The sequence below is a fragment of the Cinclus cinclus genome, chromosome 18, assembly GCF_963662255.1.
Source record: "Cinclus cinclus chromosome 18, bCinCin1.1, whole genome shotgun sequence".
NCBI lineage: Eukaryota > Metazoa > Chordata > Aves > Passeriformes > Cinclidae > Cinclus > Cinclus cinclus.
The window spans coordinates 8,641,074-8,653,249 of NC_085063.1; the positions used below are offsets into that span (position 1 = coordinate 8,641,074).

At 54.9% G+C, this 12,176-nt stretch overlaps 1 protein-coding gene across 1 annotated transcript; it reads left to right on the forward strand.

Moving 5' to 3' along the window:
* The first annotated feature begins 620 nt into the window (after nt 1-620).
* STK35 (serine/threonine kinase 35) lies at nt 621-7,516 on the forward strand. The gene is made up of 3 exons (XM_062504960.1): nt 621-627; nt 671-1,411; nt 6,804-7,516. The coding sequence occupies exons 1-3, from the start codon at nt 621-623 to the stop codon at nt 7,514-7,516; spliced, it is 1,461 nt and encodes a 486-aa protein (XP_062360944.1).
* The last annotated feature ends 4,660 nt before the right edge of the window (nt 7,517-12,176 follow it).

A 12,176-nucleotide genomic window follows, 5' to 3' on the forward strand; every position in this document is an offset into this window, starting at 1 on the left:
AGCGCCGGTTCGCCGAACACCCAGCACCGCGCGGCTACCACTGGTGCAGTAGATCCTGGGGATTTACCGGGTCCCGAGGATTTATTTGGTCCCGCGGCACCACCCCGTCCCTGGGGAATCACCTCCCCGCCGGGTCATCGCCTACAACATGTGCACCGCCCCCCTCCCCGGTGCACCGTGTCCCGGAGCATCACTCCCGTGGCGGCATCACATACAGCCCTCGCCGATGCACCGGACCCCTTGCACCTCACGGCTACCGCCAGTGCACCGCTGTCCCCAACCCACTCCGGGGCATCCCGCCCTCCCAGTGCACCGCCCGTCCCGGGGCAGTGGGAGGGGGCTGGTGGGGGCGGGTCACCCCCCCGCCGTTACATAAGGGGTTACGTCAGGGCGCGCGGCCAGGCTGTTATCCCACCGTCGCCGCCGCTCCCCCACCCCGCCCATTCGCACACCACAGCCGCGCAGTGCCCGGCCCGGAACCCCCGCCGTCGTTCCCCAGGTGAGCCCCGCGGGCCAGGCCCGAGCCCGCACTGCCTCCCCCGGGCCGCACCCGGAGTGAAAGGGGGAAGGGAGGGACGGGCTGGGGTGGGGGGGGACCGGCGGCGGACGCCGGGGCACCCATGACCGGCCTGTTTACACCGGCGCGGCGCATACCACCGTGGCGGGGGAGCCGGAGCGGCCTCCCGCCGTGCTGAGCCCCGGCTGCGCCGAGCCAGTCTGGCGGCGCCGCGAGCCGGTTACCGCGCCCGGGGCGGGAAACCCGGACCTCCGTATCCGAGTACTGGGCCGGCACCGGGAAGAGGCCGAGCCCCGTCGTGGCGGCCGCCGCACCCCCCCGGCGCCGCGGTGGTTCGCCCCGCGCGACCGCGATTGGTCGAGCGCTTAAAGGGGCCGGCAGCGCGCGCTTTTCCGCCCCGCGGCGCGGCGGCTGCATCGGCGCGTGCCCCCTCGCCCGCGCGGCGCTGCCCGGCACGCGGGGCGGGGGGGGCCATGGACGGCGGCCGCCGCGGGACACAAAGGACGGCGCGGCGGCGGCGGGCGACGCGGCGCGGGGCCATGGCGGCGGCGGCGGCGGCGGCGGTGGCGGGGCCGGGCATCGGCGGCGGTGGCGGTGGCCCGCGGTACAGCCTGCTGGCCGAGATCGGCCGCGGCGCCTACGGCGTGGTGTACGAGGCGGTGTCAGGCCGCAGCGGCGCCCGGCTGGCTGTGAAGCGGATCCGCTGCGATGCTCCCGAGAACGTAGAGCTGGCGCTGGCCGAGTTCTGGGCCCTGACGAGCCTCCGGCGGCAGCACCCCAACGTGGTGCGGTTCGAGGAGTGCGTCCTGCAGCGGCACGGCCTGGGGCAGCGCATGAGTCACGGCAACAAGCGCAGCCAGCTCTACCTGCGCCTCGTCGAGACCTCCCTCAAAGGTACCGGCACCCCCAGAGCATCCCCGGCACGGCCCCAGCGCCCTCCCGGGCCACCTCCCGCGCCCAGGGCCTCCAGGGTCCCCGTCCCTGACACCTGTGTCACCCATCCCTAGCCCTGAGCACTTGGATCTGACACCTCCCTTCTGCCATCAGTGACCGCCACACCCAGATCCTCCTGCCCCACCGCCAGGTTACACCTCCAGAGCAGGTGACTGCTGGGATGCCCCATGCAGGAAATCCTGGTTTTGTCTGCTTTTCCATGGACACCCTTCCACAATAACCTTACCTCAGGCACTGCTGCTGCCCTCGCTTGCCCCCCCCCCCCCCCCCCCGCCCCCATCATCCTATTGCTCAAATCACTCCTGTGCACTGTCTGCGCTTAAGAGCACCCAAAGCTCCCCACAGCTCTCGCAATGCCCCTCTTCCTATGTTGACTCACTGCTTTTTCAGTATAACCACTCCTGGGCTCTCCCCACTGTATCCCTGAGCACCCATCATCCCTGCATTCTTGGAGTCCCGTCTGGGGTATCTGCTCTAGACTTCTTCCCATCACCCATCTCTGTCCTGTCCCTGCAGGGCTCCCCCACAGGGTCTCTTTGCTGCCACTCACCCTGAACACACCTGTGATACCCTCATTCTAGACTCTGTCCCTCCATCTCCTCCATTCTCCTTTTCCTGTATGATGCTCCCAGGAAACCATTCCCTAAACTCCACCCCTGTCTTGCAGCAATGTCAGTGTCGTCCCTCCATGTGTCCTGCAGCCCTGTCCCCAGTCCTGAGGGACCCTGTTGTCACCTCCAGGCTCACACCTATCCTTTTGTGCTGGACCCCTGGCAAGTACTAGCTTGTCTTTCCTTACACCCCAAATTATGAGGCTCCATCTACTACCCTGACCTGTGCCACAGCCCACACACATCCTCTGGGGACCTTCACAGCCTGTGCTCCAGTCACACCAAGGGGACATCTTCCCTTCTCTTTCCAGAGTACTGTCCCATCTCTGAGCATCCCAAGTCTGCAGCCTGTTATGGCTCCAGATCTCACAGCTTTAGGACTGTCCCCATGTCCCCTCATTGCTGGCTCTGTGAGAACAGCCCTGGAAGCACTAATACCTGTAGCCTGGGCTGGCACCTCCATTTTCCCCTGAGGTCCCTCAGCAGCATCACGGGACCATCAAGGGTCACCTTCTCCTGCCACAGCTGGTGGCTGTTGCGGTGACATCTCCAAAATGTTCCCTCCCTCCCTCCCTTTGCTCCCTTGGCTGCTTGTCAGACCCAGCTTTGCCAACGTGCTGTGAAGATGTGGAAGAATACTGGAGCCCTGTGCCCTTGATGCCCCTGTGTCCCCCAACCTGCTGTAAGCAGAGCCAGCTCACCCCAATCCTTTCTTCCCCAAATTTGCGTGCCAGGACTCTTGTCAGCTCCTTGGGGTGCTCAGTCTCACTGATCCCCCAGTGTAGGCTGCCCCCAGACCCTGTGCCAGGCACAGAGTTCATACAGAGCTCCCGAGAGCCATCCTCTGATCAGAACTGTGGCTCTGACTGTCCCTGCCTTTCCTGTCCCCTCTGGTGGGTGGACATGTCCAGACCTGCCTGGCTCTCCCCATGTACCCCAGTTCCTGCTCTTCCTTCACACAACCACCCAAGGGTGACTCCCTGAGAAGGGCAGTGTCCAAATTCCTGTACAGCCAGGGCACACAGTTCCCTGGGAGAGGAGCCAACTCTTCCCTTTGGGTGTGTGTCCAGCTCTAGCAGGAATTGGGGGGGGGGGGGGGGGTGGTCCCTGCCACCCTCTGTCATGTTGCACACCCTGAGGAGAGGTGGCTTGCTTGAGGAAAGCTCTTGGGAGGCTGGAAGTGCCCCACATCAGGTGGAGAAAGGGACCCGTAGGTACCCCGTTGCTAGATGGGGGTTGAGCCTCCTGAATTCCCAGCAGTGTGGAGAGCTTTGCCTGCCCTAGTTCTCCTGCAGCCCCTCAGAGGGGAGCAGAGCTGGGCTGTGCATCCCCAGCCTGCACAGGAGTAGTTTGACTCCCAAAACCAAGCTGGAGCACACTCTCCTTTCGTCTGCCTGGCTGCTGTGCCAAGTAGCCTGTGCTTGCTGCCTTCCCGAGCCTTGGGTCTGATAGTTGTGGATAAATATTTTCAAAACAAAAGCTGGAGCTGGATGAACCCTGAAGGTCTCCTGCTCTCCCTCCCTGCCAGCAGCAGAGCTGGAGCTGTGGTGGTGGCTGTGGAGCTGTGCTGCCATTCTGCCGTGCCATTCTGCACGACCGCAGCTGGGCTATTTACGGGCCAGCACAGATGCTGTGCCAACGTGCTGGGGCTCAGGGCATGGTGAGGATTAATCTGAGACTTTCTGAATCAGGAGCACAACTGTGGGGATACCAGGTGGGGTTTGGTCTCAGCTACCATGCAGAGCCTGACCCTTTATCATTTTAACGAGATGTGGAGCAATTAAATTTAAAGGCAGGGTGTGAAAAGGAAGGTGAAAGCTCAATGCTGAGCTGGAGGAAAAGCACACACCTGTGTAATGTGCTCAGAGCCCTGACACTGGAGCACCTCCAGTGCTTGTGCACATTACATGCCCCTCTTGTTCCTAACCTAGAGCAGTGACAGAGCTGCCTTAAGTGAACAGGTATAAGGTGTTGCTTCCTGTTCCTCCCATGTCATCTGTGGGACCATCACCTGCCACCAGCACTCAGCTTCACTCATGGGCTGCCCTGTTGTCACCTACGTGTGGTGCCATCATTCCAACTGCCTGGAATTCTGTGCTGCCAGCTCCCATCTCTCTGGTGCTGCCTCCTTGCACAGAGGGAGTCAGAGGTTACATGTGGTGGTGGGCACTGGGATGCTGCTTCTGCTCCCACTGGATTTTTATTTCCCTTGTGAAGCTAAGCAAATTAGCATGCTGCTAATGAGCTCCCAGGATGGGGTGGGGGAGGTGTGTGTGTGCTGCTGGGAAAGATGGAGTGTGAGTGTGTGCCATCCTGTGTTTGGGCAGGGAGCACATGGGGATGCTGGCTTGGTGATAGAGAACAGGTCCAGCCTGTCACTGGCATCTCCTCAGCTCTTAACTGCTTGTCTTCAGTTTGCTAACATCTCATCTTTAGGGAGTGTCTTGCCAGCTCTTTATGTTTAAAGCTGTTTGTTTTGAAGGCAGGAAGATGATTTAACAACTAAAACACTTTCAGATTATAGAAAGAAAATGAGGAAATATTACTTTTGGCTTAAGCCTCTACTTGCAATGCTCCACCCAAAGTGGAGTGCCTGGTGCTCACAGCTACTGCTGGATCCCTGTCATCTTTGCTGTGCTTGCTGAGGTTCAGGGGCCAAGTTTTAAATCAGAGCCTTCCTTATGCTAAAAACAAACCTTAGCTTGTCAGAGCTAAGAGGTCCTGCTGCTGAGCCAGTGTTTGAGGCACTTCCTGTGGCTCCAGCCAGCAGTGCTGTGTGGATGCTCCCACCTGGTTGTGTGTGAGGGATGTGCTGTGCTCCCTGGCATGATTTCATTCCTGGCAGAGAAGAGATAGACTCCTGCTCCCTGTGTTGGGGCTGTATGGCTGCAGAGGGAAGAAGGAAAGCAGAATCCTGTGTCCTGCTGTGATGTCCCTGGGGCTTAAGAAATCAAAGTGGTGGCTGCTGTGTGAGCTGGGGCTGTCCTGGCTGTGCCAGGTTCTCTGCTCCCAGGACAAGCAGCCTCTCCTTCAGTTTCCATGCTGTCATGCTAAAGATGGGCTTGCACCAGAGAAGCTGCTTTTCCTGGTCAGCATTTTGGTCTCCAGAGCCAAGCTGTTCTGTGCTGCTCCCAGCTGGCCCTTGGGCTTTCATGGTAAGCCTCCTTCCAGCCAGATGAGACCCCCCAAAATGCCCCTATATCCTGTGTAACTCCACCCTGTTCTTTCATCCCCCAGATCTAACCTTCAGACCTAAACTCAGCAAAAGATTGCTGAAGATTGGGAGGTGCAGCCAAGTCCTTCTGTTGTGCAAATTTCCATTTCCATAGCAGTAGCCATGGATACAGACTGTTTGTGCAAATAACCAATATTCCCACCCACACTGACTGCTGACCAGTGCAGCCCAGGGCTGGGTGTCCCTGGTAGTCCTTGGCTTTACCTGATGCTGGAAGTTTTTTGTTTTCCCAGATGCTCTCTAGGGCTTTGCTCAAACAAAACCCAACTTTGTCAAATGGGTGGAGTTATTTAACTGCTTTCAAAAGCACTTGAGTTTGGCTGTGGTACTTTTTAACTGTGGCAGAGGTGAGTGGTATCCTCCAGCTTCTCTTTTATGGTGCTTGATGATAAAAAAAATTAATTTCTAGAGCAAAATGATGCTGTGATGGTGTGTGCAGGCTCTGCCAATCACCAGGGTGCTCTCTGGAGGAGACTTGGGATCTGACCATGGGGTTTGCATTCCTGGCATCAGCTAACAGGGATGGGTCTGTTGCCTGGGGCATCCTGGAATCCCTGGGGAGCACCAGTGGCAGACCTAGCCCCGTTAGCTGATGTGATGCTGCTGTGTTCTTCACAAGTCTAATTGATGTGCAAGAGAGTCCTTCCTTAGGCAGGAGTTTATGGAGTAAAGCCTGAGATGCTCTGAGCTTGAAGAGCTCAGTTTGATGTCTGGTGAAGGAAGAAGCTGTTTGGGGTGTAGTACTGAGTAGTAGGAATACTTATAGTCACAAGTGTGACTATGATTACACTCAGCAAACATTGTTTGCAGCTTGGACCTCCACTTTCCTCTCATTAAAGACTTGTTGCCACTTATTGAAAGCTGGATAAAGTGGCAGAGTTTCTCCAGCACAAATGCAATCCTTAAATGCAAAAACTTGATCTGTGAAGACCCAGTGGGCCATAGGGCTGGGACACTGGTGTGACCACTCTTGGCAAGACTGTGCTGGCACAGTGTTAAGGGCTGTGATTTAGTCCCTGTGTGCAGTTCCAGTAAAGTATATGGAATGAGCCAGCCTTTGCCTCCTGCAGCAGAGCTCTGGTGGGAGAGGAGGCCTTCAAAGAAGTGATTTTTTTTTTTTTCCTGTAGACTCACTTCTAATTGTGCTTTTAGCCTCTGCTGCTTTGGCCATCAGAGCATGGGGAGAATAGCCTGATGGTAGGACTGAAGATCTCTGCCCTTTGCTGGGAGGAGACCCCTGAGCTGGTTCCCAGCAGTGAGTTTGGATAAACATGGTACTGGTGTGTCATACTCAACAGGATCCCAAAGCACTTGAAGCCACAGCAGTGCCAGTATCACTGCTGGTGCCCTGCAGTGCGATAGGTCCCAGTCACATTGCCCAAATTTTTGCTCTCCACATAAACCAGACCTGTTCCTCAGCCATCCTGGGTTATTATAGACTTTGAAATGTGTCTGAAAAACCCACTCTTTTATCCCTTTTGGTCAGGTGAGAGGATCCTGGGCTATGCAGAGGAGCCTTGCTACCTGTGGTTCGTCATGGAGTTCTGCGAAGGGGGAGACCTCAACCAGTATGTGCTGTCCCGAAGGCCCAACCCAGCCACCAACAAGAGCTTCATGCTGCAGCTGACCAGTGCCATTGCCTTCCTGCACAAGAACCACATTGTCCACCGGGACCTGAAGCCAGACAACATCCTGATAACTGAGAAATCTGGCACTCCTGTGCTCAAGGTGGCTGACTTTGGGCTGAGCAAGGTCTGCGCTGGCCTGACTGCTCGGGGCAAGGAGGGTGGGCATGAGAACAAAAATGTGAATGTGAACAAGTACTGGCTGTCCTCAGCCTGTGGCTCTGATTTCTACATGGCACCTGAGGTATGGGAAGGACACTACACTGCCAAGGCTGACATCTTTGCCCTCGGCATCATCATCTGGGCCATGATTGAGAGGATCACTTTCATTGACGCTGAGACCAAGAAGGAACTGCTGGGGACTTACATCAAGCAGGGGACTGAGATTGTGCCCGTTGGGGAAGCGCTGCTAGAAAACCCAAAGATGGAGCTGCACATCCCTCAGAAACGCAGGACTTCCATGTCTGAGGGGATCAAGCAGCTCTTGAAAGACATGTTGGCTGCTAACCCGCAGGATCGACCTGATGCCTTTGAGCTTGAAACAAGAATGGACCAGGTTACATGTGCTGCTTAAATTCAGGGCAGGGCACTGCTGTGCTGTGCAGCTGGGTAAGTGATTCGCACTTCTTGTCTTATTTCTGTTGGCTGTACTGGTCCAATAGTGCACTTTGTAGTGACACAAAGGAGTCTTTTATGTTCTAGAACTATTTCTATAGTGACTCATCAGAGCACTGCTTCTGAGGTTGTTTTCACTTATTATACTGCAAAAATAAAGTAGAGGTGAGAAATAGAATTAGCAGCTGCAGGTCCTGTCACTGCCTGAGGGCCCAGTGGAGCTGGAAGAGCTGGGCAGGAGCCTTGTTCCTCAGAGGTCCTGGCCAGTGGCTGAGACAGGCTGGGGCACAGCAGAGACACCTGCAAGCTCTTGGTATAAGCTTTGGGGACATCTGTCTCTCTCAGGGTCAGGGAAGGATCTGCAGTTCTGCCTCCTCTGCTGTGTGATGAAATTTCCACAGTCTGTGCTGGAGCTCCCTGTGCTGGAGCACCATCCCCCTCCCCTGTGACACTAGGACAGGACACAACACCTTGTGGCCCAGCTGGTTCAGTGAGTAGGCACCAAGTGGCACATCTGTCTTGGCACAAAATTCTGCTTTCACCTACAAGGCACATGGGTCCATCCTGTGGCTCTGTTTCATTTCCCTATTAAAGGCAGGACTTCCCTTTGGTATGAATGCCAGTGGCCCAAACCCAGAAGACACTGCTTTGGTCTCCTGCATCTGTGTTTGTAGATCTGGGTCTACTCAGGAAGGAAGCTCAAAAACAGCTCTGCTCAGACTGAGCTCAGCTCTGTCCAGAGTCCCTTCCCTTCTCCCCCCCCCCTCCCCCTAAACAGTCTCAAGCTCAGAGGTCCTGGTCCTGAGGGTGGTCACACAGAGTCTGGAAGAACCCCCAGGGATGTGGTGTAGCTGGCAGTGTCACTCACCAGTGACACAGAAGGACTGGGAGGTGTTGCCTACATGGCAAAGCTGTCTGTAAACAGGAGCTGTTACTAGGGATTCTCCCAGCCAAACATTTCAATGAAACTGAAGAATTACAGTTTACCAGGGGTGAGGCTGACATCTTTCCAGCCCACATCCTTTCTCAGGCTCCCGCAGAGCTGCCTGCCCATCACTGGTCCCAGGAGATCTTTCACAGCCTGCCTGTGTCAGGTGCTGGCATCACAGCTTGGGCCCCAGCCCTCTCTTCACCCCAAAACCACACCCAGCCAGCTAGACTGGAGCTGGCCATGGATGCAAGAGGGCAAAGAGGGAGGAAATTGTGTCCCTGGCCAGCACTCACCAGCCCTCAGCTGATGCCTGTGCTTGTCCAGCTTTGAGAGCAAGCCCCCCAAGCAGCAGGCACTTGGGAAGGTTGGAGGTATTTTGGCAGTTTTTGCTAAAACCCTTCATTGCTGCCATCTGAGGGTTCCTGAGCTTATGGAAAATGTTGTACCTGACCCCCCCTCTCTCTGTGTGCCCAGGTACACTCTGTGCTGTATGTAGAGAAACAGGGATGGAAATGAAAAGATCCATTGGGTGGGTCTTGTTCTTCTCTGTTGGTTTGTCCAAACCGATCCACAGACCATCCCCTCTTTACTCTTCCATGCACAAAATATATCACACCCATCTCAACTGATTCAAGCACTGCTGCTTAGGGCTGGATACTGGTCCCAGTGCAAGTGTGGGCTGGGGATTAGGGTGGGGGAGTGAATATGTGGAAATGTGAGCCCTTGAGATGGGTGTGTTCCAGCCCAGGGGCAAGAGCAGACACCCTGCCTTGCGCCCTGGGGCGAGGTGTGGGGCTGTGGGAGCAGCTCTGCCGCACGTGGAGGGTCAGGCTGGGCTCTGCCATCTGTGCTGGCTCTGTGCTGACACGATGCTGCTGCGTTATGCAACCAGCCCCTGCCCTCGGGGGAAAATTCATCTTGCGCAGATCTGCGGAATAGTACATGAAGGGATAACAAACACCGAGGGGACAGTCCTACCCCGCGGCTGTTTGCTCAAACCCAGCTGCCTTCTGCAGCCCCCCCACCCCACTCCATCCGTGAGTCTGCACCCATCGCTCCGTCGTGACACAGCTGCAGCAGCCAGAGATGCTCTTACATAACCCAACCTGGCACATGGAGCAGGGTCGCTTGGCCCAAATAGAGCCCAGCACCAGCCATATGTTCCCTGCAAACCCAGAGTATTCCTCTGCCTCACTTGTGGGGCGACCAGAATATTTGGTATGCTTTGGCGTAGTTGTGCATTCAAATCAGCCTTCTTCTGGCTGCTATTAAATGCAAATCTTAAATTGGAAACCTGCTTGAGAAGCTTAAAATGGGATCAGCAGAGCCTGAATTCTGTTCTCAGGTAATTTTAGTTGACCGAGAAACTCACGTAACCTCTTCCAACTTACTTGTGGCACTGATGTGTAGCTTTGCTATGCTGGGTCATGTGGTGTGTTCTTCCCCAGGACAGTTCAAACCTGCTCAGCCTTGGTTCATGTCATAACCTGGAAAACTATAACCCTGCCTGACCCAGGGAATTGGATTTTTTTGCTTATTCTTTGCTGTGCCACTGACCTCTTCAGATTTCACTTAATGTCTCAGCAGCTTTGCCTTTAGTTCTGCCACAGATGTGGTATGCACCTGAGAGCTTAATGCTCTGTTGCCCTTCCACAGTGCAGACAGGAAATGTCAGTTCTCAGACAAGAAAGTGTTTTTGGCTTGGTTTATGCTGGGCACTGGGCTCCCTGAGATGGAGCTTGCTTTTCTCACTGCTGGTGGCCCTGGGGCAATAGCTCCAGCAGAGGTGGGTAGCAATTCCCTGGGAAAAACAAAGGTATTCTCTTTTTGTTTTGAAGATTTATTTCTTCCCTACTTTCTGCAATCGTTTAGATATAGCCAAGTTTATCTACAGCTCTCTAGACTTGTTGGGGAAAACTGCCTTTTGGATAAAGAGGACAAAAGCATTTCTAGCACAATTAGGGTTGTCCTGGGTATCTGCTGATGGGTGCCTTTGACTGTGATAGCCTAGCACTGGGTGCACTGCCCACTGGGGAGTATCTCACCCCTCCTTCGCAGTACTGAAAAGCTGGAATGACTCTCCTTTTTTTCTGCCGTGTGAACATCATCTCTCTTTGCATCCCCTTTATAGCTGCCCTGCAGTCTCTGGGGATGGTGAGGGGCCTCCCGGAGGTGCTGCTCCTGTGGAATCCTCTGATGGGGGTGGGTTAGGTTGCAGAGGAGCAAGGTACCATAGCAGTGTGGCCTTTTGCAGCTCACTGCAGTGACACAGGGGCCTTGAAACACAGAAACACAAAGGGCGAGTACAGCATCACCCACCACTGACAGTTACGTGTTTAAGAAACTTTGTAATTTTGATTCACATAGAACATCAAATTACAATGGTTGTGATCAGTGTAGAGGCAGCTTGTTTTGGTAGATTGTATTCCGTTATATTTTCACTGTGGATAAAACAGTTGGTCTGATTTTGGGTGGATGCTTAAGATGAATGGCAAGATTCTGTGCAGGCTGCAGTGTCTCGGGGATTGTCATGAGCAGGAAGTTGTTCAATTGCTGTGGCCAGTCTGGTTCTCTCTAGCACTCCTCTGTCACTGGGTTTGATTATTCCAGTTTCAGCTGAAAGTGGCTATTTGTATTTGCATTGTTCTGCTCTTTGCGTTTTCAACGTGTACCAGGAGCTGATGCTGAACAAGCTCATCTGCTCACCCTGCATGATAGTGTCTACCCTGGCCAGAGCTCTCTAGTTCTGTGCCCAACCACTCCCAGCACTGCTGATAAACTGCTGCCCTGTGGAATTTCAGAGCTGGAGGATGGACAGGAATCAGGGACACACAGCAGCAGCTCTGAGAGCTGTCAGTGAACAGGGGCTGCTGCATCAAGTTAGATCTTGTCTGTTAGCATCACTCAGCTCAAGTTTTACTCACTGACCAGTTAAAGGACAACAGTTTCATTCCTAAAACAATGTTGGTTTTGGTTTTGGACTGTTTTCAGTGTGGTTTGTGGATCTTGGCATGGACAAAAGCCACAGGACAGTAGAAGCAAGGTCAGTTCCTCTTCTCAGCCATAACAGTGAATACAGCATCACAGGGGCCACCCCATAGAATGGTGGCGTCCTTCTGAGCAGTGTTGATTCTACCTGGCGTGAAATGAAGCCCTGAGGGTGACCTGGACTATGTCATCTCTGGCCATTTGTATTGGTATTTGTGTTTGCTCGCTGTCACCCCCTGCTTTGCCTTCTGGGGGAGGTCGCTGTAGTTGGATTTAAGGATGCACCCGAGGAAAGCGTCACAAGTATAGGTACAGAGCATGAGGGAAGGCTCAGGAGATAAATCAGGCACCCAGCCCCCTTCCCTCGCACTCTGTGTTCCCGCACAGGGGCAGATGACATAGTTAACAGGAAGAGGTGATGGGTTATCTCTCCCTCCTCTGCACTGAGTCCTCTCTGCCATGCAGATCCCACTGCCACCACCCCTCTGTGTGACCCATGCATTGGTGTCATCTTGTGTGCTGGGTGGGGGCTCCATGGGCTGCTGGTTCACATCCTGCTGATGCCGAATGAACATTCGAGCTGATTAAAACTATAAGTGGCATCAGTGGAGGGATTAAAGGCTCTTGAACAAGCCCCTGCAAAAACGTGCGTCAGTAGGGTGAGCTCTCCTGTCTCAGAGCAGTGAGCTCAGGGCTGCTC

What these genes read in the sequence shown, in the direction of transcription:
- STK35 (XM_062504960.1), top strand. An exon ending in CGTCGAGACCTCCCTCAAAG is followed by an intron (nt 1,412 to 6,803) that starts GTACCGGCACCC and finishes CCTTTTGGTCAG; the next exon opens with GTGAGAGGATCCTGGGCTAT.